The sequence below is a fragment of the Phaethon lepturus genome, unplaced genomic scaffold (assembly GCF_000687285.1).
Source record: "Phaethon lepturus isolate BGI_N335 unplaced genomic scaffold, ASM68728v1 scaffold22347, whole genome shotgun sequence".
Lineage (NCBI taxonomy): Eukaryota > Metazoa > Chordata > Aves > Phaethontiformes > Phaethontidae > Phaethon > Phaethon lepturus.
The window spans coordinates 12,863-38,482 of record NW_010554331.1 but is presented as its reverse complement, the minus strand read 5'-3'; the positions used below and the strand labels follow the sequence as shown (position 1 = coordinate 38,482).

At 37.9% G+C, this 25,620-nt stretch overlaps 1 protein-coding gene across 1 annotated transcript in view; it reads left to right on the top strand.

The window, feature by feature from the left end:
• Positions 1-1,304: 1,304 nt before the first annotated feature.
• LOC104624456 (collagen alpha-1(XXVIII) chain-like) overlaps positions 1,305-25,620 on the top strand; it is a 37,149-nt gene continuing 12,833 nt past the window's right edge. Inside the window, exons 1-24 of the mRNA XM_010291825.1 lie at positions 1,305-1,379; positions 2,335-2,512; positions 3,288-3,856; positions 5,548-5,568; positions 7,045-7,104; positions 8,275-8,328; positions 8,631-8,675; positions 9,476-9,502; positions 9,787-9,831; positions 10,444-10,488; positions 11,152-11,205; positions 12,090-12,158; positions 12,835-12,903; positions 14,816-14,884; positions 17,048-17,116; positions 17,531-17,599; positions 17,684-17,752; positions 18,909-18,977; positions 20,185-20,256; positions 20,857-20,925; positions 22,173-22,244; positions 23,001-23,069; positions 23,484-23,552; positions 25,445-25,513. Coding sequence (XP_010290127.1) covers positions 2,353-2,512; positions 3,288-3,856; positions 5,548-5,568; positions 7,045-7,104; positions 8,275-8,328; positions 8,631-8,675; positions 9,476-9,502; positions 9,787-9,831; positions 10,444-10,488; positions 11,152-11,205; positions 12,090-12,158; positions 12,835-12,903; positions 14,816-14,884; positions 17,048-17,116; positions 17,531-17,599; positions 17,684-17,752; positions 18,909-18,977; positions 20,185-20,256; positions 20,857-20,925; positions 22,173-22,244; positions 23,001-23,069; positions 23,484-23,552; positions 25,445-25,513 — 1,983 coding nt within the window. The 5' untranslated portion in view covers positions 1,305-1,379; positions 2,335-2,352. The remainder of the gene's footprint in view (positions 1,380-2,334; positions 2,513-3,287; positions 3,857-5,547; positions 5,569-7,044; positions 7,105-8,274; positions 8,329-8,630; positions 8,676-9,475; positions 9,503-9,786; positions 9,832-10,443; positions 10,489-11,151; positions 11,206-12,089; positions 12,159-12,834; positions 12,904-14,815; positions 14,885-17,047; positions 17,117-17,530; positions 17,600-17,683; positions 17,753-18,908; positions 18,978-20,184; positions 20,257-20,856; positions 20,926-22,172; positions 22,245-23,000; positions 23,070-23,483; positions 23,553-25,444; positions 25,514-25,620) is intronic.

Genomic DNA, 25,620 nt, shown 5'->3' with positions numbered 1-25,620 from the left:
AGCATGGAAAAATAAAAGTGGCTGAAGAGAAATAAACAACAGTTCTTTCCAACCTTGAAAGAAGATTCTTTCTTAGCTGTAACTGTAGCACAAATAGCTGTATCTGAGTTAGTTTCAGCCTAGGTAAGGATGAGCAGCCATACAATATACAGAGTTGCACTTCAGCCATCCTAGTTCACTAGTTTAGCACTAATTACTGGTAAAGATGGAAACTATAAAACAGTGTTAGAACCATAGCAAATGACTTCAGCATCCAGCTGCATTGTCCTACCAGTCCCTCCTGCCTATTTAATTTGGAGCCAAAGCTGTATTCTTTCTCCACAGTCCCCTCACCCTCCTTGGCTGTGACTGTCATAAGTGGGCTGAGCTGGTGAAGTTTTAAGGTTAAAAGGAGGATGGCAGCTAGCATTGGGTCCTCTTTGTGTGCATGTAGGTGGAAAATGATGGGTCCACAGAAAAAAGAGAGATATATTTCTGTGTAAAAGAGCTACTTGTTTAATATGATCATTTGTAATACAAAAGCTTTCTGAGGATATTTGAAGAATTAGGTGACAAGCTGCAATCACTGCTAAAAGAGATAGCCTTCAGGATCCACGGCCACCTAGCTTAGGTTTTGAGGGCATCATACTATGTGTCGGTCCTTGTTCTCTAACTATTACAGTCTTTGAAAGGATAGATGTGACAGACAAGCCTGGAGAAACTGTACGGCTTTCAGACTGGTCCTTTTTGACCTCCTCATGCTGGACAGTCTCCCCAGCAACTGAAATTTCAGTTGGCCCAGTCCATGGGACAGTAAATATCTTTCTACTGCAGCAGTAACAGGAATCCCTCATTATGAGGAGATTCATTTAGGTCTGAAAGGGATCCTACAGACATGGACTGCTATCATGATGTTGAAAGTATGATGCTCAGTACCAAAAGCTGCCTTGCTAAAGCATGACAGATGTGCAGAAGTATGGGTGTGAAGGTATGTGGTCGTGATGGGAGAAGAGAGTTGAACACAACTGGGCTGGTGGGTAGGGAAGTGTGTTGGGGTGAGAACAGTCCTCTTCCATACATGTGCAAGTATGGATGAGGATTTATGAGTGGAAATGGCTGTGGGAGACTAAACCTAGGACGCATGTACACAGCTTGGGGAGGAGGAGAGGAGTGGGTGGATGCCAAGAAGGGGGAGCCAGGATTGCTGTTCTTCCCCTTTCTCCTTGCCTCTGTCTGCCGGCCCCTCCTGACATATGACACCAATTCTTACAGGAGTTTGCAGACCAACTTCTCCCTCCTTTCCTCACAGAGTATCCAGCACAGGGAGGACAACAGAGCTGACAGCAAGCCCAGGGAAGCATTCTGCATCTCTGCAGAGACTTTTGCTTAGGAGAGTCAAGGTAAGGACCCCCTGTCCTCTCTGTGTCTGTGGGCACCAGAAATCCTGCCCTAAACTAGCAGAAGCTGAGAAACCCTGCAGACATGGCTGTGTTAGGGACTTCTGTGAGATGCTCAGTCCTGGCAGGTTCATACTTGCCATTGAGCTGCCCTTTTGCTATGCATTGTACCTACCTGGGGAGAGCTTGCAGGGACATGACAATGAAACCCAAGCGGGGCAGGACTGACTTGTCAGTCTTTGAGCAGCCTGTGAGCTCCAGGTGCGCTTGTGAGCCCAGGACAAACAGCTCTGGTCCCTGCAGAAGGAAAAAGTCCTGTCAATAGGTAGCTGTCCAGCTTGGGCTCAGCACTCTGGGCCCAAGTGTCCCCAGGGTTTCACAGCAGGTATATTCATGCCTGGACAGCACCCTCAGGCCATGGCTGTTCCTCTGTAGGACTGCGGAGGACAGGGGGGCTGTGACAGCAAGGAGAAGTATGCATGACCCTCAGTTCTTAAGTAAAGGGAACAGGGAAAAACTCAGGTCTGCCTCTGTACCTCCTTCTCTCCATGCCAGCTCTGGAAAAAGCAGATTTAAAAAAAAACACCCCTGTGAATTACACTTGGGATTCACATTGCATCCACATGGGTACAGCCAAGGTTAAGGTTTCTGAGAAGTGCTGGTTGTTACAAACACTACGAGGCAGTAAGAGAGAACTGAAGTATGTTTGTAAAATGTCTGTCTCCAGTTTGTCATGTACTAGAACTATATGCACTACATTTGAAAATCACTCCAGTATGTGTCTGTTTATTATTTATTACATATTTTGGACAAAATCTTGGGGCGGAGGGAAACCAGCTCATTTTTAGGGACTATATTTTAAAATACAGCCTGCTAAGCAACCTGTGGAAGCACAATTGAATAATGTTTTATTATCCTCACACTGCTTTACTGCTGTATTATTATTTGTGTTGTTTAGGAAACAGAAACCAAACAAATGATGTTCTTCAGATTCTGGTGGCTTTTGTGGATACTTGAACACCATGAGTTTTTAGCAGAAAATCTCAGGGAAGAAAAAAGATACGGATTGAGAAGACCAAAACCTAAACACATTCTGTCAAATACTGTAGAAAGATATCCCAGCCCAAGTGATCAAGGTGAATGTTGTTATTTTAAAACGGGTGTGTTTTTTTCCCCCTGAGTCATTTATCCAGATTGTGAACTATATGGCTAACTTACCCTCTAAGATATTGCCTCATCCTACATTTTCACTTGCCTTATCTTTGCACTTTTATCTTTTTACTCACATCTTTTCCCTCCCCTTTTGTGTATTTCAGAAAATGAGATTACTTCTAGTCTTTTTTATGATATGGCTGATAGTCTGCTACTGTCACTACAAGAATAATAGCCCATACAACTGTATTTTTATAGAAGTAATATCATAAGTAGTTCAGAAAATTAATACTCTGCAGATCCTGCTTTTGGAAACTTTTGTGTTACTAGATGTGAGTGTCAGTACCAGGGACAAAATCTAGCTCTGTCAAATCACACTGTCATGTCTTCTTCAGTAAGACTCATTTTATTGTAGATGAATTCCACCTCCTCAGTACTCATTCTGGTAGGATGTTCAGTGAAATACCAGGCAAGAGGACAGAATGAATGTATAAAACCATTACAACATTTGTCATTTCATAATACATGACATTCCCTCACCTTCAGTTTCTTATTCCTTGGGCCATCTGTTCTGGAGCAAATTCCTCAGCCTCTTTATGCTCTATCTTGATGAGGGTCTCACACTTGTGACCACAGATGTTTTAAAAAATGTCTATAATTGCACTCCCACTTTTGAAGCCTGAAATACATGTAATGGTAAGGGTAGAATGAGATTTTTTATGAAATCACTCCGCTCACCTACCTACCTATTTATTCTAGATGAAGACTGCATTCTGGAAATTGCTTTTTTACTGGACAGCTCTGAAAGTGCTAAGGACTATAATCATGAACAGCAGAAAAAATTTGTACTGGAAACAGTAGACAGAATGAAAAGTCTGCAGCTTAGTTCTGGACATACCCTTAGCTGGAGGATGGCCTTACTTCAGTACAGCAGCACTGTTTTCATGGAGCAAACTTTCCATGACTGGAAAGGTCCTGAAGCATTCAAGTCCCACATTGCTCCCATCACCTACATAGGTCATGGCACCTACACAACTTATGCTATAACTAACCTCACACAACTCTACATGACTGAAGGGACTCCGGGTAGTGTGAAAGTAGCTGTGCTCTTCACCGATGGAGTGGACCATCCAAGAAACCCAGATATTTTTGCAGCTACAGCTGATGCTAAACACCAAGGAATTGTATTTTTCACAATGGGAATGACCAGAGTGGCTGAGGAGGTTAGCAATGCTGCCAAGCTCCGGCTCCTGGCCAGCGTCCCAGCATCCAGGTTTGTTTTCAACCTCCAGGAGAAAGAAACTGTGGAGAAAGTTCTCAAAGAAATGGTATGTGTGAGAAAGGATTTGAAATATTTATAGGAACATATGTAAAAAATGGTCTTATTTCCAGTATTTTGAAACGCTTATGCTATTGAAGAAACCTTTACTTTTTATATGTTTAAGCGGCCCACTTTTATTAATAAGACCACTGTGCCCAAGTAGAGGTTTCTTTTCTCTCCCCACAATTCAGATCTTTCCAGCCAAAAGATGGAGATGGAAACTGCATTAGACTTAAAGGGACCTGTTGTGAAGTTATTTTTATCTCTATTTTTCCTCCTAAGAAAGGCATTTTAAAAAATTTCCTCCTTTCTTAAAAAAAAAAAACCAATTTTTTACATCCTAATACTTTCTTCTGTAGGAATGTGCCATTGCCCTTTGTACCAAAAGAGATGCAGCTCTTGCAGAAGTGAAAATAAATTTACAGACCTTAATGGACATATATGTCAATTTAGATAAAATCTGAACTTGGCCATAGACATCTTTAAATTTCCGTGGAAAACCTACCACATAATCAAGAGGAAATGTGTAAATTGAGCTTGAACTTTTGCTTAGGTGCCTCTTTTCTGCATATGAACTTAATTTATAAAAAACGTTGCCTGCCAAGTATGGAGAATAGAGCCATCCTCTAGCCTATAAATCTGGTGACACAAGCTGTGGATGAAGTCCTGATTTGAGCATGCACAGAGATATAAAATAGAAATATGAATAACAACCAGGAGACTTCTGCAGTGAAACTGACACCTAAGGGATCTCATACAGACCTAGAGCATGTACACAAGCTGGCCTTCCTGCCTGTCTGTCCTTCACTTTGACAGCCTGCCACTTTGTATTGGTTTCCCTGCATATCACCCTTCCCATCTTCTCTGGTATTACCATTGCTCTCTGTATCACAGCAACCACCTCTCAAGTGCCTAAACATACTTTATTTCACCTGTTCCAAACAGGCAGCCATCCTCTAGTGCCTTCTTTTGAGAACATAGCTGCTATCTGGTTTAAATAATGGCTTTGTCATAATTATATGTGCATACATATGAATTTTTGAGATGTCTATTGCATTGCTGCTCATCAACACATCCGTGTCCTCTCAAGAGACTACATCAGTTGTGAAAAGTGAGAGAAATGCATTTTATGGGGGTGTTCCAGCTGTAGACATCTTCTAAAAAATAACAGAGCTGATTCGATGATGAGATCTTCATGTGATCATTGCCAAAGCCAAATCTTTTCTGAAGTGTTCTTACTGTTCTCATTTTGTGTGTGCCTAACAGTATGCACAGAGGAGCTTCTGATTTTCTCAAGTATAGAGTATGTATCATTCACTCCAAATAGAGGGGTGCTGCTATTCAGCACTTGAGAACAATGTAGTTTCCGGGTGCATTGTTCCCATCTATCTAGCTAACTATGTTGGTTTAGGCCTGTTTACCATTGTAATGTTAGAAAATTATGGCTGGACAAGGAGAGTCAGTGATTTGTGCAGTCAACAATCTATGATAGCAATTGAAATTATATAAACTATTTTTTAGAATGGAGAGATTGCTAGAATGTTTCTCAGAAATTAAAGTTTAATTAATGTTCATTAATATATTAATTACATAGCTAGCTGCTGAAACAATTTATTTTAACATCTTTCAGTGTCCCTCCTGTAGAGCTGGATTATGACTTTAAGTTTCTAATGTTGTTTCGAATATCTGTCTTTACAGAAAGATCTGTCTGAGGAAGAGGTAAGTATTTTTTTTTCTGGTACAGAACTACTGCTTACTATATATATTTACAATTATATGGAAACATAATTCAAGAAAACTGATAGCTCAGGAAGTTGGTTAATTATTGAGTCTAATGGGATTGCCTTCAAGTAAAACATGCTTTTGTATTTGCAGGACAGAGCTTTAATTTGCTATCTTAATGTCATCTCCTTTACCTCCTTGTTTTCAAAGTTGAGAAAGAGCAATGTGTGAGTATTCAGGTTAGCAAGAATTTTCTGAAACATCTCAGCACGTGATTCAACAGACTCGGTGGATAAGAAAACTTGACACAGAGCTGAATGTGGTGCAGTTCTAGCCCTTAATGCTCTTCCTATGTAATAAAGTTTAAAAAAGCAAAGGAACTTTAACAAAGCTCCACCATTGCACTTTTCCAGTTTGTCCACACTGCGTCACCCTGACTACAGGCATTGGTAGGTCTGGCTGCCATTTTGAGGGGAATAAAGTCAGTTTTCCTTTTAAAGATGTTAGTCCTACTTAAGGTACAGTCATCTCAGGCAAAGACTGTTCTGATGAGCAGCACAAGGAAACTGCTAAGTATTATGAGTGTTTGCAAAACTTGAAGCATTTTGTTTTTCACTCATTTCCACTGGCATGTTCATTTTTCTTTGTCAAAATAAATCTTGAAGTAGAAAGACATTCAATGTTACCCTTGGAAAACATATTGTTACTAAATGGGATATTCAGGTAAGAATTATGTTTAAACCCTTCACTTCTAGACATCTCCAACCTCAGTGGAGGTTTAATAAATAATAAAACCAAAAATAAACAACATTCCTTATTCCTCCTCCAAAAATAACCCTACTATCTCTATTAATTCTGCATTGTGTAATGTAATTATGTAAGTTTAAAAAAGCTCCTAAAAAGCACATAACTACATACCATAAAGATCTCTGACGGGGGGTACATCATGGTACAGATGACAGAAAAAGAAAGATTAGAAACTTTTATAATGAATTGCATTAACTAGATAAAAATAGACATCTGTAACATGTTTTGTTTATAGATCAAGCTAGAGCCAAACTATGAGCTGTCCTACATACAGTGGAATTAAGTGGCAAAAGGATGTAAGATGTTTTCATAACCCAGTCTTGGCTATCTCTACAGTGACTAGTAATCAGAACAAATCTACTATCACAGACACAGCATACCAATAACGCAATCTTGTGAAGAGTTTGGAGATAAAGCTATTATCAAGAAGATTGAGATTTTAGGAGTAAGAATGATATGGATTTTTGGATGGAGTGTAGGAGGCAACATTCCTGATGAGTGGTAAACTGACATTTAAAAGATTTCTGTAAAACATGTAAATATAACTGACTTCTGGTCATTACTAGTGCCCTCAGACTAGCCATAAAGAGTAACTTAAAAACAATATTCTTGTGTTTTCTATTTCTTCTATTAAAATGTGCTGATTTGAACTATTTTCATTCAAAGTGTCCCCAGGCTGCCACATGTAACTGTGAGAAGGGGGAAAGAGGCCTTCCTGGCCCTGCTGTAAGTAGTTGTCATTTCTCAAATAACTGATACACAGTAGAAATCAAGATTTATTTCATTGTTGGAATATTTTTAGGAAATTATTTGAACCCAAATCCTGAGACAACAAAAGTTTGAGGTGCAATACACAGTCCTCCAGAGTTACATTGCATGGAAATGTCACACCAGTAGGAAATGCACAGAGAGACCTGAGAATGCCATGAGACACTTCCTCTGAAAAAAGAACAGTGTGGTGTGGTGACGCTCTCCCTTTAGCCACAGCAGTTTAAAAAGCAGGAAGGAGCCACTTTCCTGTGTGGAACAATAATTCACCTGTTACAATCAGACAACCACACCAGATAGATCTAAGTAGCCCCAAATCAAACATTAATATCTGAAAAGCTCTCTGAAAGCAAGAGAGCGCAGGAGGCTGAAGCATGAGGAACAACTGAGACAAGAGACTTTTAAAGAGGGTAAAATAGACTTCTTTCAGAATTGTCTCACAACTAGAACCCCTAAGCAAATCTAGGGGATTGCTTCATACAAGGTTTGGTGATCTAAACTGCAAGGCTGATGTTTCAAATGATGTTGTATCCCTAACATTAAACTAAAGCACCACAGTAACTTACAGTCCTTGCTCAAGGTGGAGGGACAGTGTCAGATTTTAAAACAGAACCCTAGAATCTGCCCATCCTCATCCTTTTGACCTGAACATCCTATATACATACATAAACAGCAATACGCACTGGTCTTATCCTGCACAGTACGGCACAATTTAATTAAAAATGCAGCCTGTCCTGTGCAAACAGTGGTTTTGTTTGGGTTATTATTCAGTGCCTTTCCTTGGAGAGTGCAAGTACCTCTTAAAAGCATGCACCTCAAAGAGTTCAAAAGAAAACAAAACACCCACTTGGCAAGATGGGTAGCTACAAAAAAATCCTCTTTTCTTCAGAGGAGACCTGAACAATTTTTGTTTACAACAAAGAGAAAAAGAGAAAAATAGCTGCCTATTGAGTTGGTCCTGCTGCTCCCAGAAAGTCAATTTCAAGGTTATGGTAAATGCAGAGATGTTTAAAAATAAATCTATAGGAAGCAAATATCCTAAATATAAAAAAGCTCCCAGTGTATATATTGTAAAATAAAATTATTTGACTAACATATATTATAAACATTTTATTTTCTTGTTTTCAGGGCAAAAAGGGTCGCACTGGGGATGATGGAGCTCCAGGCCTGAAAGGAGCAAAGGTGATGTGATTTTTCAGATTTAGGAGAAAGATTTGGTACTTCATTAATATGGAAAGACTACCCTAATAGTGCCCATGTGTTTTCCACATGTGAATTTCTTAAACTTCTTCTACCCCCTTTTGCTGTCGTAAAGACTAAGATTCTTTGCAAATTAGTATCTTATATCTAACATATAAAATCATCAAGAGTGTAAAAGAGGGAGCTGGTGTGCTTCCTGTATTATATAGAGATATCTACCCAGTTAATCAGGACACTACTGTCTTTTCCTGATTTCATTGATCTTGATGTTGGACTATTTATAGGGGGAGCCAGGTCTTAATGGAATCCCAGGACGAGATGGAATAGAGGTAAAAAAAAGGTGTACTTCCCCTTCTTCTCCAGAGAGCAGTGTCACTTCAAGGCAAAGCACCACATTTCTTTTTTCTTTCTTTCAAATTATAATAGCAAATTTCAGTTCTGGTTTACCAGCTAATGATTCATTAACACTAGAGGAACTGAAAACATCATCATTTCTTAAAGAAAGGGAATAATTCCTTCTTATAAGAGTGATCTAGAAAATACTCTCTAATAATACATAGTCCCTCCTAAAAAGTGTGAAAAGCTCTGACATGATAATCTAAGACTTAAGTTTAAATTTTTCATTTGGCAAATAAAGAATCCTGTGTGTAATAGCAATGAAAAAGTTGAATGAAATACATATAAGAAATAACTGTAGGACCAGCCTGTTAGTGCTTCATTCTGAATTCATTCACATATTAATGACTCTACTTTGTATTTTCTTACTGATTCGGTACATCCTTTTTAATTAGTGACTTTTTTTCTTGCTTTCTTATTTTAACATGTTTCTCACTTAAGATGGAAATATGAACTCTAGTTGATCTGCTTTTATATCATTAAAATCCCAGTCTAAAATGACACTTTCGTAAGATTTGTTCACACATACAACAGCATGTATCATGACCAGTAGGTGTAGCATTTAGAGTCATATCGCCGTGTTTATCAGAGATCACCTTTTCTACCTAATTGTTCATTATAATTAGAAATGCTGTTTTTCTAGAGAGAGTAGAATGTTAATAGCACCAATATGCACATACTTACATTTGGGTTATATATCCTCACAACCTGCTTTGCTTTTTAATTTTTCCAGGGGAGATCTGGATACAAAGGAGAGAAGGTAATAGTTTTAGTCAAAGCTTCTGCTTACATGTATGTATTTGATGAGTTTTATTATGCATAGTGCCATATTTCTTATGAATACTATACTGAATAATAACATCATCTTACCAGCTGCTGCACAAGCTCTAATAGAACCTGTGTCCCTTCCTCAGTGAACTTACAGCACAATTGCTATAGTATGTCATGAAAATAATAACATTTAGGTTTTCAACTAAAGCACCCAAAGAATGGGGATGATATGCTCAATATACCTCATAAATATTTATTCCTGTTCCTTTCCAGGGTGAAAGAGGTGAATGTGGAATCCCAGGGACAAAAGGAGACAGAGTGAGTAGCCGCAAAGTTGTTATGCTTTCAGGAAACACAGTTGAAATACCGAAGAACTACAATTCCCTGAATAACAACCATGGTGATAGATTTAGGGCAAACATTAATTCTAAGGCCGAGGGAAATTAACGACTGACAATTTAAAAAAAATGAACAAGGATACCATTTCAGTAACTTTCTCAGCTCCTTCTATATTTTCATGTGATTCCTCTTAAGGCCCAAGCCTAAGCCTGTTTATAACAATAACGAAGGCAGAATGTTTGAAGTAGTAAGTAAACCGAATGAGAGGTGAAAATGAAATCAAGGTTTCTAACACTGATCTTCAAGATTTAGTGTATAATTGCTGTGAATATTTTAAATGAAACAGAGTTTAATCCTGGATTACTGGTCCTTGATAATTAAGTCTGTTCATTCTTACTCTGTATTTTGATTCCCACAGTTCATTTAAAAATTATTTATTTAATACTTGCTAGCTGCTTAACTTCTCTTGATTTTTTTTAATTTTAATGTAAAGATATCTAAACACAATACATTAGTAAAGAGTTACCTAAAAGTGGGTTTGACCAAATCTAAATACACATACAGGCATCCTTTTTTTCACTTGCCTTTCAGGGTCCTGAAGGTCCAGTAGGCCCCAGAGGAACAAGAGGGCTACAGGTAAAAAAAAAAAAAAAAAAAAAGAAAAGAAAGAAGCTATAAAAACAATACCTGGTTCCCTGGGATTCAAAGCTCTGAAATAATATCATACCACAACCATCACAGAATCTTTGAGTCACTGAGTTCAAGGCAACCAAAATCTATCTTCTTAAACAGCAAAATTAACAAGAATTTGGAGGAGCATTCTAAAGAAATAAATCATCCTTATAATTCATTCAGTCTCAAAGACCACAGAAAATACAGTTCCATAAAAAAACAAAATCACTAATGACCCATTCAGTGTCCTAACTATTTCATTATCTCACAGAAGTACATGGAAACACTTTAGTCTCTTTTCATCCCAATACTCTTGGACTGAAGGCCAAAAAGCTTAGCCAATCATAGATGTTTCAGTAAATCTCGACTATAGGTTACCTTTAATTATATTCAAATAAAATTATATTCAAATAAATGGAGAGCCAAATTCTCTCCCCTGATTACCAGACCCAGTTCCAACTGAGTTGAATAGCTGAATCTATACATCCATCAAAAAGCAAAGTTTCCATTCTGAAATGTTTGTAACTCATATTTTCATGCAGACTACAGCAAATTAGAGATTGTTTTTCAAACTGCCATGTTCTGAAAGCTTGAAAAATCTCATTATAACTACTCTTGTTTTAATAGGGTCCACAAGGACAATCTGGAGATCAAGGGCCTGAAGGCTTGCAAGGATCAAAGGCAAGAACTGCATTATTTCTTCTCTTTTTTAATGTTAAAAGATGTTAATACAGCCTCAGAACAATAGTGCTTCTATCCTTACACCCCATACCCTTCTTGTAGGCGATGCAGTTTAATGTGACATTTGTAGCAAATCATATACTTTTTGTATTCTAAACGGTTCCTAAGAAAGGTATTCATTTGGTCTTTGTATTGGATTCAGGTCCAAATCACACTCCAGTCTTTTCTCATAAATAGTTAAAATACGGCAGTAATATCACAGAATATTACTTAGCAGCAATGTAGTGTTGCATTTCTTCAGTTTTCAATTTAAAACTGTTTTTTTCCCTAAGTGCCAAGCAGGAATTCTGTTTGGGATCTCAAACAAACTCTTCCCTTGAAACTGAATATTCTCAAGAAGAATTCTGTAGCTCAAAATTAGTAGTCCCGCTGTTTACTGATGGACAGCAGAAGATATCTGAACATCAGGAGAATTAGTGCAATTCAAAACAGTCTTGCAATGGGGCCTTTGAAGGTGGGCCACAGAAATCACCCAGTGCTTCACTGCAAGAAGCACCTCCTTTGCACCATATTTAGAGCACCTCCTGGCCAGCAGTGAGACATAGAGTAGTTGAGTGTCAAAACTCTCATATTCCACGAGACAAAACATTTGCCTTTTTTTTAATCAGATATCACTTCGTATAGGAAATATAATAAAGGGAATTTTGAAGCACTGAAAGCGTGAACAGATGAAGTACTGTGTAAGACAATTCCAATGGGTTGAAATTCAGGATATACGAAAAAAGAACTTCAAAATTTGTTCTTTTTCAACAAACTGAGTTAAACTTATTTCCCTAGATGCCAATCTATAAGCAGAATTGTTTCCTTTTTTATCCTTTGAAAAGGGTGAGAGAGGTCTCCCTGGGCCACCCGGCTTGCCTGGAGAGACTGGAATAGGACTGCCAGGCCCAAAGGTACAAGCATCTCTTCTATATTACATGTACTGTGGGATAAGAGTGAAGACCAAGACAGCTGAGATAATATACTTGCTGGTACATGAGAAACTTCAAGCCCCCAAATGCTGTTTTTATGGTACTGGAAAGGTATTTTGTATGTTGATCAAAACTGCTTAGGAAAAAAAAAAGCAAATTTTAACTATGTACTTCAAAGAACTTTTTTACAGTAGTTCTTACGCTTGACACAAGTCAATCCAAGCAGTGTAGGGATGAGTAAAAATGCATACATAGTCTTAAACAAAAATTATCCTGTGAAAAACAGGCTTGTTGGTTTGGATGACTGGCATAAAGAATACAGAAACACTACCATAGAAACACTGACTTCTTGGAAAAGGACAAAAACTGATACACAATGTACTAGGAATATGATGTGAATAATTAACTGTTTAGATTCAACATTGTCTTCCCTCAAATGCAGAATTGAGGCTGTCCCCTAATGCTGTGAAACTGCACCAGTTCAATGTCTGTTGGGCCTTGCATGCTGTATGACTCTGAGGACACTCAGATTTTCTCTGCCATTCCTGTATTTTCCTACATCAAGTATTTCAAGCACAGAATGTGTGATGAGTTGTTATACGCTGCACACATACAAATACCTAAATCAGGCATTTTGAAAATATATCTTTGTTTGAAGGGTGACACCGGTTCGACAGGAAGACCAGGCCCTGTTGGCCCACCTGGAGTTGGTGAGCCAGGACTTCTGGTATGTCCATTTTTAATTTGGTGACAGGGAAGCAGGACAGAAAGGAAAAATTCTCAGTGCTTCCCTGCTAAAAGGGATATATGTGTGTTATATGATACCATTTCTTTTCTTCTTCCACTACTTCTTACTCTCATACATACTATGTTGTCTGACTTTCATTTCCCTCAATAAACTGGAAATGTTTCCAATTCCTTAACTTCTCTAATTATCTTAGTCTCCAAAAAAGCTATGAAAAAATAACAACCACATAAATATTTAAATTAATCTGTCTGCTGATAGATTCAAATCCACATGTGGTAACTTTGAAGTTGACTGCTTTTCAGTATCATTACAACATTAACATCAGCATGGCTTTGAGGGAGAGACTCCATTTCAACCACTGTAACATTAGAAAGAGTCATACCTAAACAATCTCCATAAAGACATTCAGATTGCATAAGTGGTCCCAGATAACAATTTGACCAGTAATACCTTACTGGAGATTAATAGAGAGAGAAATTAAAAAAAACCACATTATTTTCATAATTTATAGAAGGTTTGGCTCTGCAGTCTTTTCCTTCTTTTCCTTCCCTTCCTCCTCCTGGTAGTTGTAAACTCAACCTCTTTGTGGTAATTCAGAAAATCAGTACACCAATTTTATGGTCATTTTGTTTCAAAGTGTCAGACAGCAACTTTTACTGAGCTATTTACAATACAGCAGATTCAAATTAATTTTTCATCACCTGGATGAAAGATCCCTAGTGCAATCATGAGGGAAGTTTTGTCCAGTTTTGTCACAAGTAGTTTTTCCCCATTGACAAGGGAAGATTTGTAATAATCATGTCAAAAGAGATGCTCCTATGAAAAACAGAAAGATGGTTTGGTAACTAACTGAACTGTCTGATCTCAAACCTGCTTGAAAATACACTACTGGAGAGGATTAAGTTCTTGTTGATGAGTCCAAAGAAAAGAGCATTTACTAACAAGACCAGTCGTGACAGTCTCAGTCAACGTGGGTCTCTTCAATAACAGCATAGAGAAAAGAGCCACTTCATGGGGAAGAGATGCCTGTGATGCACATCTTTGTTAGCCACAACAGCTGTACTAGTATAACAAGAGATTCTGATTTTTAAAAATATACTAAAGGTGTTTCTTTAATTTACTTCAAAGTGTATTTGCTTCAAAAGAGTTTTCTTTTTATGGCTGAATGCAGTGTAATTATCTTTACCTAAGAACTAGGCATAATTCTAAAGCTCTATACAGAAGAGGCAGAAGTGTATTTAGGCTATGCAGAGCCAAATCTACCAGCATTCTGTGATGTGTGTGTAATCTCAAGGAATGAATCAGAGGGGAAAAAAAAAACAGATGCAGGAAAACACTATGAAGCAGGCTCCATATGCACAGGTTTTGGACTTGCATTTAATGAAAGGTTTTAGTTGGTTTACTTGCCCCTTGTGCCCCTATCAGATCTGCTTTCAAAAAGAGAAGGGCATGCTATTATTCTCTTCACCAGTTACAGTCAAACCTCACTACAGCTAGATCTTCTTCAGTACTACTCTGCATGGTCTTTAATCTGGTTCTCCCTGTCTCTCATGATCATACTGACACATTAATACAGATTAGTAACAATTTGTAAACCAAACTAAAGTTTAGGGAGCGAAGATTTCAAAAGTGTAAGGAATAGGAATTTCAGCTACATAACCTGTGATTCATAAGTAACCAGAAAAGTAAAACTGTCTGCCTTGTTATTGCTGCAGGCCAGAACACTCATCATTTATTCACTGTGAATATCAGATTACTGTATTATTTTTAACAGGTTGTAACTACACCAACATTTAAAGACGTGCTTAAAACCAACAATGACATGGAACATGCTGCTGTTGATTTGAGTGATTAATATATATTCTAGGCCATTTTAAACTTATGTTAACAGGGACCTCAAGGACCACAAGGTGTTCAAGGAGAAAGAGGTTCACCAGGAGAAGGGCTTCCAGGAGCAAAGGTACAGCAGTCTAAGGGTTCTAAGACCAGAGCAGCACCATTAAATGAGTGCATGCCAAAACAAGTCCACAGCAGACAAGGGAATCTGAGAAAGTAGCTTGTAAATTAATATTAAAATTTGGCATCAATTAACCCAATATATTTTCACAGAATTCAGTTGGTCCAAACAGGACTTCTAGGCATAGCTTGCCTTTGGGGCCCATAAAGATGATATTTAATTCACCTGACATTTGATTTGTGGGATCTAAGCCTGGAAAGAATTCTAGATATAATTTTAAAACAGCCTCAAGCATCTGACTTTAAATAAAATATTATAAAAGTGATTCCTAGATGAAAAATGTATCTTCTTGTTGTTGCTTTTTTCTAAATCCTTATATATAGAGATCTTTGCTGTCACTAAGGCAGGCTTCTAAGCTTCTTAAATACCTCAGCCACTGGCTTATGCATTTTAGCAGAAGTGTGAGTTTAGCTTGTGGGAAAAGGAAGCTGCTGTTACTAATTTTTAGATACAGTGCAAAGTAATAACAGTAGTAGTTGCACCTACATGGATGGACTCACTAGACCCACTGCTGGCTCCTTTTGCTGCCCACTGAAAACCAGCTCCCAGGCTGAGTTATCACTTTGACCTTTGGTTACAATACGAAGTGACACAGCTTGTACATGAGCTAAATAACTAACTAAATGGTTCACTCATTTTTATGCATGCACCAAGGTAATTTTGGTTGGGAAAAAAATAAAAAATTGTTTCACAGATGCAGGCCCCAACTGTCCCTTTACTAAAAATCTTAGGATTTTTGCTTAGCACAGTCCTGCAGTCAGCTAGGTTTAAATTTGACTGCTGCTAGCAACATAATATCTACAAACATCCAGGATATATTTTATGTTTAATTATATAAATTATCTAATCTCATTGTTGATGGCTTATATTTGCTTAGCAGATCTCATGCATGAAAACAAATGAAAAAACAAGTTGAAGAAAATGCATTTGGAAACAGCTCCATTGCCACTTAAATACCAATTCATGTGGGAAGAAACACTACAACTAATAAGTAAAGCACAGCAACAATGCACAGTGGGAACAAGTACAAAAGAAAGAATAATCTAACCAAAACTACTGAGCAATTGAGAAAGGCAGAATAAAATAATCAAAGTGGAATTCTGCCAGCATTATTGGAACTGTTGATGCCATAAAAAATGTACTACTTTTTACTGCCAAGTCTGACCTGAAGCCAAGCATGTATCAACAGAGCCTATACGTATCTATAATCCTATTTATGGCTACCAAGTATGTCAGCTCTCTGGTTTTAAACACAAACAGGTGGTTTGTTAATCTAAAGCAAACTTTACAGTTGCTTTCTTCAGAACATTTTTACTACAAGCTCACAGTTCAGTAAAAAGGAAAATGAAGGCAGGTGTTCTAAAGCATCAGGAGTAAAGAATGTTATTTTAAACAGAAATCCACATAATGTATTTCAGTCCAAGTTAAAATGATGGAATTGGTTACTAGGGAGAGAAAAGACCTGTCTGGGGCATAACTTTATTGCCTTGGGTGATTCTGTGACAATTTGCACAAGCTAACAATCTGTCTCTACATGTTTTATTGACAAAAGTACAAGAAAGCACAATATTTGTGTCCTTATTAGTAACCTGCATTTTCCCCAAGAACACTGTTTTGTAAATAAACACTTACAAAGACAACTACATTTATAAATAGACTTCTACAACAATATAGCCTGGTCTTTATTCTGGCAAAACTCTTTCTGAGAGTCAGTTCCTGACTGCCACACTTCAATGAGATTAACCCATGAGACAAATAAGCAGAATTCAGCTTTCAGTTAGTCTCATTAGTCAGCCCTGCTGACATTTAAATCAGTTGTGGTTTTGCTATCAGTTTGAGGAGAAGCAGCACAGGACCTTAAGCAATGGAGGTGGGCAGAAAGATAAAAAGAAGCTTGTTCAGCTCTTTCATCAGCAATTTCAAACTGCAGAGCAAGCTCATTTGAAAAGATGACCTCTTTGGTATCCTGGAAAACAGATCCAGGAGTCACTTTTTGGTTCTTCTTGTTTTGGTTTTCATGATGACAGAGCAAACAGTGTCTCTAGTTACTTCAGAGGGAACAGCTGTGTGTTCCTACCGTTAACAACATACTATTTTTTCATGTAGGGAGACCGTGGTTTTGATGGACCAAAAGGCCCTCGTGGATTTCCAGGCATCAGCATAAAAGGTGAAAAGGTGAGTAGTAAATGCACCAGGGGATTAACAAAGTGCCAATAAATCTACATAATACAGGGCTGATATTCACTACAAAAGGTGTAATGAGGCAAGGAACCAACAATAGGCCCTGGATAATAAGGCATTTTGTAGGGACACTTATGGGACATTTATTTTAGGGACTCTCCCAACCTATTCTAACGTTTCTTCATATTAAAATAGGAAATATTACAAAAAGCTTAGAAAGGAAAAAAGAGACTAGCAGTTGTTTGCAACTGAACTAGCAGGGAATAAATGCATATGTGAAAGATAAAAGGTCAGATCCACAGCTTCACTGACTTCAAGAGAGGTTAAGTCAACATGTACTAGCACGGGAGCTGTCCCAGACTGTTTCTGTATCTTTACACAACTAAGCGATTGTACTTTGTTTGCCAGGGTGAATTCGGTCCTCCTGGTTTACCTGGGCCAATTGGATTACCCGGAATTGGAATTCAAGGAGAGAAGGTGCAGTTTTCATTTCTCCCTCACTCCACACTTAAATGTAACAGAATATTTTATTTTTAATAATTACTTAACTAATCTTTTCAGGGAGTGGAGGGCCCAAAAGGACCACCCGGCTCTAGAGGGCTACCAGGACAGGGACTACCTGGACCAAAGGTTAGAGAATTTTCTGAATTAAAAGCTACTGTGCTGTTTTTGCTGTTATGTTTCCTGATTTAAAAATTATTTCCTGATAGTCTGTCTCTATCCTTATGCTTGCTAAAGTGCTGAACACCAATCTAACTATTGACATAGCTTCAGGAAATTATTTTCTTTATTAATATTATTAAACTTTACAGCAGATTCTAGTCAGCTGAAAAGCCTTGATAAACCAATGCCATAACTATCTGTTTAGGATTTGGCTTGGCTCACCACAGAACTTTCACAGAACAGTGAACTGCACTTTGTCTGATACATTTCCATAGAAAGGGTTGTCTGCCTTGAACTTGCAGTTTCGTCATGTCAGATGCAGGTGCAGTATATCAATTCCAAAAAGTAGTTACAATTAACACAGAAGTACACAAAAATTTCAACATCATCTTTTATCCTCAGTGTGCTGTTTCCATTTCAGAAAAATACATATATACCTTACAGATTGGCTGTCTTCCTTGTTAATTCTGCTGTCTGTTGTCTCACCTGACTTTGTGTATTTACTGTATCTAGTACCTAAGAATGGCCCAAGGTACAATGAAGATTACCTTTGCTGAAGGAAAACTGTCAGAATAATTTAGCCTTGACTGATTTGCAATATACAGAACAATTAATGAAAGAGTTGAAGTGTTTGGAATGCAGATTTAAAGATTTTCTGAAAGAGGTGACAGATAAAGTTCTGAATGACTGAAGGCTATTAAAGCATAGTATAAAGGAACTAGAGGTGTAAGTGGGTCGAGGGTCCATGCCAGGTAAAGTATTTTGCAGCATCACAGATCACCTTTTCCATTTTAAGTGATTGTGCAGGGATATGCTTTACCACTGGTAAAAAGAAAAAGAAGGCTGAATTGCCTGTGGATGTCAGATATGCTCCTGAAATATCAGTTACTTTGGCAGGAAACATTCACAGGGACATATAATTATATATTTACAGCATTAATCATTTCCACTAACAACTTTTTGGTGCCAGCTCAAAACATGCTGCAGATTCCCAGTCTTTGTGACCAAGGGTTTAACATATCATACTAAAGACAATATCACACTAATCTTTCTATAAGCATAAGCGAGCAAGAATATGCTGTTTTTCCATGATAACGCTGTTAAAAAATAATTTCTACTTAAGGGTGAACAAGGCTTGCCAGGAGAGACTGGAGTGCCAGGAGAAAGAGGTATTGGAGAACCTGGTTCTAAGGTACATTGTTAATATAGGAATTATTTAATTTATTTATTTATTCACATTTGAAATTTGTGTTTCCTGAGTATCTTTTCTGTAGGCGCTTAAAAATAGCTTTAGAAATAAAATCTAGATTCTTAGTCTTTAAAATTTTTAACACAAACTTTCAATAACCTCTTCTGGAGGTAAAATGGGAACATTTTAAATACATCAGTTCTGAACAAAAGTAGTAAGATGTATTGTGTCTGAAAATTTCCACATGCCGCCCATGCTCAAGTCAGTGTTGCATACAGCTCACCTATAGCTCTGTCCAGAAAACCATCCAGAGTATTAAGCAGTTGCCAAAACTCGCAGTCCCCAGCGTAAGCAAAGCTATAGCCAGAGCTCATGAAAAAAAGCACTGAACAGTGGTTATTGTGCTGCTCCTTCCCTTTTCACACAGGATAGGATGTAAACAGAGCAGCAGCTACATCCTCACACCTTCATACAGGAAACAAGCTGTGGTACTAGACAGAAAGCACACTTGCTTAGAGGAGAGGAAGCTGTAACCAGATTATCTTAGTGTCAAAGTGACCAAGGAGGTCACTATATTCCAAAATATAGGAATAGATGAAAAAGTACTTTTGTGATAGTGGAAAGGCACAGACCTGTCCTGGTTTTGCTCTTGTTTGTTAGGGATTTGGGACAGGGGTTGGAAAAGAAAAGACATTTTTCAATTTCTTTCTTTAATTTCATAAAATATGGTAATGCTGAATGAACTCATTTGACCCCAAATGATCCCCAAATGAGCCTGAACCAGGTCAGGCTCTTGAACCTTCCATAAGTAGGCTGATGACAATTCCACTGCCATTAATAGATTTGCACTGATATTCACCAGCAAGATGTCAATCATCATGTCGAAGTCAGCTCTATCTGGTATTTACTTCAAATGCTGCCACTTAATGAAATGATGGCATTATTTTTTAAGAATGAGATAGAGCATTAATTGCTAATAGTATTAATTCCACAGATAAAATGCACAGGTCAAACAATCAGATGTTAGGATAGTTCCAGACACGAGAGTTGTCTTTAGAAAAAAATGGCATGATTTGGGTTCATATGCATAAATGTTTGCTATAAATATATATACAGTTTAGTAAACTTTTAAAATATATTTCCTTGATTCAGAGAAAGAATAGTACCAAGTCTGCATCTAATAGAAGGACTTACTTTTTATTCATGTCAGGGTGAGCCAGGACCTTCAGGACTGGCAGGTCTGCCTGGTCTTCCAGGAGAAGATGGAGACCCTGGACAAAAGGTTGGTTCATCTCTGTCTGCAGTCTAGCTGCTTCCCTCCAAGCATTCCTCCTCTTCTCCCACTGCCAATAGCCAAACCTAGAAAAGAGACTGTTCATGGACAAGGGGAAAAGTAGCACATTTTTCAGTGAAAAAAATTCTCTTTCAAACATACTTTTTTAGGAAATTTTTTCTTTTTTGGGGGAATGTGTGTGTGTGAAGGGTTGTCTTATCTTGTTTGCAGTTGCTGGCTTTTTTTAATCCAGCAAATGCCCTACAACTCAGAAGGGGCACCACTAAAATGGCTCAAGGCAACCTTTTGTAGCCTTCCGATCATGGTAATTTCCTAGGATCAGAAACACCGTATATTTGAAGATTATATACTCGGAGTGTTCAGCCATCACAAAGGGAATATGCTACTTCATGCATTCCACCAAGAGTTCTACAATGGTTGCTTCTGAATATGGGAAGAAAATCCTGGGCCCACTGACATCAGTGGGAGTTTTGCCATTGACTCTAAAAGGTCTATGACTTTAATGAGCTTGTTCAAGTGAACACAGAGTTGATCTTGCACCATGTCTATGCAGTACTCTGAAATGCTGCTTCAATTTTTCTATTCCAGGGTGAACCAGGGTTACCTGGTCTTAGAGGTCCTGAAGGTGCTCCAGGGATTGGAATACAGGGTGAAAAGGTGAGAATTTCTTACTAAAGGTGACATTCAAAATTGTAATGTTCCAGGAATAAGTTTGTCAAACCCTTCTCTTTTTTGGTCTATTATAAGCAATGAAAAAATATACCTCAAGGAATAGATTAATGAGTGCTTCTAGAGGTGGTTAACTGCAGAGTTTATTTCAGCCTCAGCCTAAAGCAACAACTTTTTAAATAACAAAGTTAATAAAAGACCACCTAAGACATCTTTTTCATAATTTTTTTTTAAATGACAGCACAACAGTTTAGTGGCTTACAATTTCCAGTACATGTGGTAGTATCTGGTCCAAGAAGTTCACAAAGAGCTAACTGGGAATACTACTTCTCTTAGTAGGAATAATTAGGTTGATCTTTCAGGTTCTGGCTCCTGTTACTGGTCTTCTGTACTGATTCACAGATGGAGAAGTAATTCCAGTTTCTCATATCGGCATCTGTATCCTGTGAAATTAAGACACTGGAAATTGCTGGAATAGTTATCCAAGACATTGGACAAGACATACAGAGATTAAATGTCACAATAGAAGAGAAATAAAGATACTAAGTATCACAATTGCTAGATGATGGAAAGGCTAAAAAACAGTGTAGGAAGGAAAATCAGGGCACCCACCTGTTTTCAGATTCCTTTGGTAGGGAATATGTGCAGATGGCATGATGCAGCAAAAAAATTAATTACTGTATTGGAACTTTTTCAGAATTATTCTGGACTCATAGCTGTTTCATTTTTATCATAATTATTACAGCCTAATAATATGCTTAAATAGCAGTTATCCCTTTACACTACCTACTCTTAGCTTCTTCTGCCTGGTCAATCAGAGAGGACATCATGGTCAATTGATTGGCCCTTTGAATTAAAAAAAATTCCTCTGAGTGAATTACCTTTTCCTGTTTGGATTACTTCTCTCAGATAATAACTTTTTCATGTAATTACTTAACTTGATTTTTCAGCTGCAAGGATACAATCTTTAAGACTGCTTTTCATTCTTTTTTTCCACAGTATTCACTGGTAAGTCAATTAATTTACTTTCAGATGAAATCTACAGTACGAATCCAAAACTGGATAATTACTGAGCAGAATTAACTGACTTGCCAATGAAGGCAATTGGAACGGCTCATGTGCACCAGCTACGAGATAGAACTTCACTATCTTTCACTGATATTTACAATGCATTTCAGTTAATACATTCTTAAATATTATTTGGTATGTGTGACATGTCTTCTCCATTTTTGTAGGGAGATCAAGGTCAGAGAGGAATACGTGGATTAACAGGACCAACAGGAGTGCCTGGACCTGCTGGAGCTAAAGTAGGATTACTACCACATTATGTGTGTAAAATAACCCCCTCAAATCTGTGCTTTGTTCTAGATCTCAGAAACAACTGTCCTGGAATGAACTTGCTTCTTAAAAAATAGTTAAAAACAAAAAAATTCAGCTAAGGCTTCTCTTAGCAAGACACACCATGATACCTATAAACATCTAGAAGCATTTTTTCATTTTTTTAAAAACTTTGCATTTATCATACTGCTTCCCTGCTGGCTCATATTCTTTCATGGGTTTGGAGTTTCTATTCAAATACTCAGTACTCACTGAAAGTGAGAGAAGGGCTACTCCAGGTTTCTCCTCCACTTTCTTATTAAGTTTTTTGCTACTTATACACACAAGAGGAAAAATAAAAAGAGGTTGGACTGAAAGGACTATTTTTTAAAAGCTACTTTAACAGAAAAATATACATGTTTTCAGTATACCTACATAGCTAGGCAGGAAGCTGTGAGTACTGGATGTGCTGGACCAAGTCTCGAGTACACTAAGAAAGAGATTTCTAATAACATATATTTGTTCGGTGACTGAGAAGAATCTCATTTCCATTGAGAAATCAGAACTATGCTTGTTATCAGTTCTTCAAATAGTTAGATTTCACTCCACATAGAATAGAATATTAGAACTTCTAATAGAATTTTCATGGAATATTATAAATCGTTGCATAAATGTTTTCTCTATGAGATGCTTATGCTGACTTTCAGAAAAATCCATTGTTTTTGCTCTCCTTCCTTCAACTGCAGGGAGAGCCTGGTGTGCCAGGACGTCTTGGAATGCCAGGACCTCCTGGAAGAGCTGTGCCTGGACCAAAGGTAGCATCCACACTCCAGTTCCTAGTGCTTATAAACACAGGGTGAAAAATGTGAAGTAGGCCATGCTATTATTTGTGTAAATAATTTCAGCCTTATGAGGTCAACTAAAACTTCTTCTTTCCTATGAACAGAGTTATGGATTGTATCCAGTCTAGTTACCACCATGCCCTGTATTATTTGTATGCTAGCTTGAGGTGTGGCCTACCTATGTTCATTTCTTCATTTTGGATAATCTTGGATATCAAAATCCTTTTCTTTCTTCTGCTTTTGATGTTTAATGCTTACTATAGCAATAAATAAAATTAGCTATTACATTTGATATATATAAGTTTGTATAACAGAAATCCAAAAACACAGTCTGTGATTGGTATTTAATAAAATACATAACTAGAGTATATATTTTCTTCATTGCAGGGTGACATTGGGTTACCTGGTCTTGCTGGACCAGTTGGAGAACCAGGTTTTGGGCTCCCTGGGGCAAAGGTAGCTCCTAAATTGGTAAACTGATTTCTGATAGAACTGTAAAATAAGGCAGGATTTCAGTGAAGCAACAGCAAATCATCTAGGATGGCCAGGTATTCCACAGTACTTAACATGTGTGTTGTACAACACTGGCAGAGCATAAAGATTTGCACAGCCAGAAAACCATGGATGGTCAATCTTCCAGACTCCATGAACCATAAGCTTTCACATGGCAGAGAACCAGGAGAAAAACAACTGTATTTAATTGATGAGAGTGAATACAGAGAGAACACTTGATTTATGCGCTTACAACAGCCTAGCTGTCAAGCACAGTTAATTTTTCTCAGCCAGGCTCCTTTGCTTCATTCCTAATTTTGACACAGGATAACTCACATACTTCAAAAAGATCTCAGGACATAGGCCAAACTGACAATGTGAGAAGAGATGCCTTAAGTAGTGGAAGAGCATGAACAAGTAGGTAATCTCTAAGGACTTCTCCCTAGCACTTCTCTAGTATTGCCTCAGTGTTACCTAGATTGAACTTTTGTAAGCTGCTCTTCATTCCAGGGCTGATTTTCTCTGAACACCAAGAAACTTGGGACTTATAAACCTCTGTTTCTCAAAATAACTGGATTCTGCCCCCCCCCCATCCTTTTTTTTATTTAGTGAATTTGACAGTACTTTTGAGTATAGCCCTTATCCCTCGTTCTTTGAGTGAATCTAACACAGTAACAGAAGCATGAGAAACATGTAACAATCTCTATCCCTTTTTGATCTGCTAGTGGTTTTCAAGATCCTTAAATTTACTTTCATCAGGAAGATATGACAATGATGGAATCACGTATTTTTCTGGTACAGTCCAGTTAATTCAGAGAACTGCATGTTGTCCTATTTCTGGGAAACCAACAGGAATCAAATAACAAGAAGCAGGTCCTTGCTGTAGAGTTGCAAGTCTCTCTCCCTTAGCCTTGAGCCCCCAAAGCTCTTTCAGTTGGGTGACACTGCATGTTTCTGTGACTCGGTTCTTCACTTTTTGCTGTCTTTGTCAGCATCAGTGGTTTTGCTGTTGCTTCATTCTCAGACACACATCTGCACTAAGCTGTACAGGGTAAAACCTTTTACACTCTCATTTTTTAAAGTTATTTTTGTGTGGGCCTTTCCTTGCCACGCGTGCCCATATTTTGGGTAGCTACAGGGACAAACACAATCTTGATCATCCGTCCAGTTTTAACTCTGAAAAACTCACTGCACCATCCAGTATGGCTGGGAGGGTTAAAGTCCTCTTAGTTTCCCTGGTAAAGCTGACAGGAACCTTGTGGTAGAAAACAACATTTTTAAATTGGCCACACAAATCACTGTTGTCCCCTGCTCTACATCCTTTGTCTCACCACACAAACATACCACACATGCAGAAGCTATGCAGAGTTCTCCTGATGCTCTGCAGCAGTTTATCTATCTTCAATGATAAGAATTACATAAAGTAGCTACTGATAAGAATTATAGAAAGTAGCTACTGAGTAATTCAGTTCCCGTGCTAGACTTCTGGCTGGCTGTCAATTTGGGCTCGTTCCTCCAAAGCTGGAATAATAGTAATCATGATAAAAATAGAGGAATGCGACTGAAGTCATTCCTTCTTTTAGGTAGGCTACAAATGATGACAGAGCTCTTGAAAAAGATTCAAATTAGTGACTTAGAAGTGAAAGGTCCTGTAACTCCTCAGCACTACTAAATATCCCAGTTTTAGTCCAGGATTAATAACCTACAATAATCATTCATGTAGTAAAATACATCAGCAGATAGACAGATAAAATCAACTTACAGTATATTTGCCAAAGAAGTTTCACTTCTATGGAAAATTTCCTTCTAGTAGTTGTATTGGCATTCACCTCAGCTGTTTTTCCTGCCTTCATCAGGGTGACCGAGGTCTTCCAGGACCCCCCGGGCCCTTTGGGCCAAAAGGAGATGGTTATCCCGGCCCACCTGTAAGTTTAAAAACTATTTTTTTAATGTGAATTGGGAACAAATAAGTGCTACACCAAAGTGATTAGCCTCCATGGCTGACATGCTAGGAAAGATTTGCTGGTCTAAA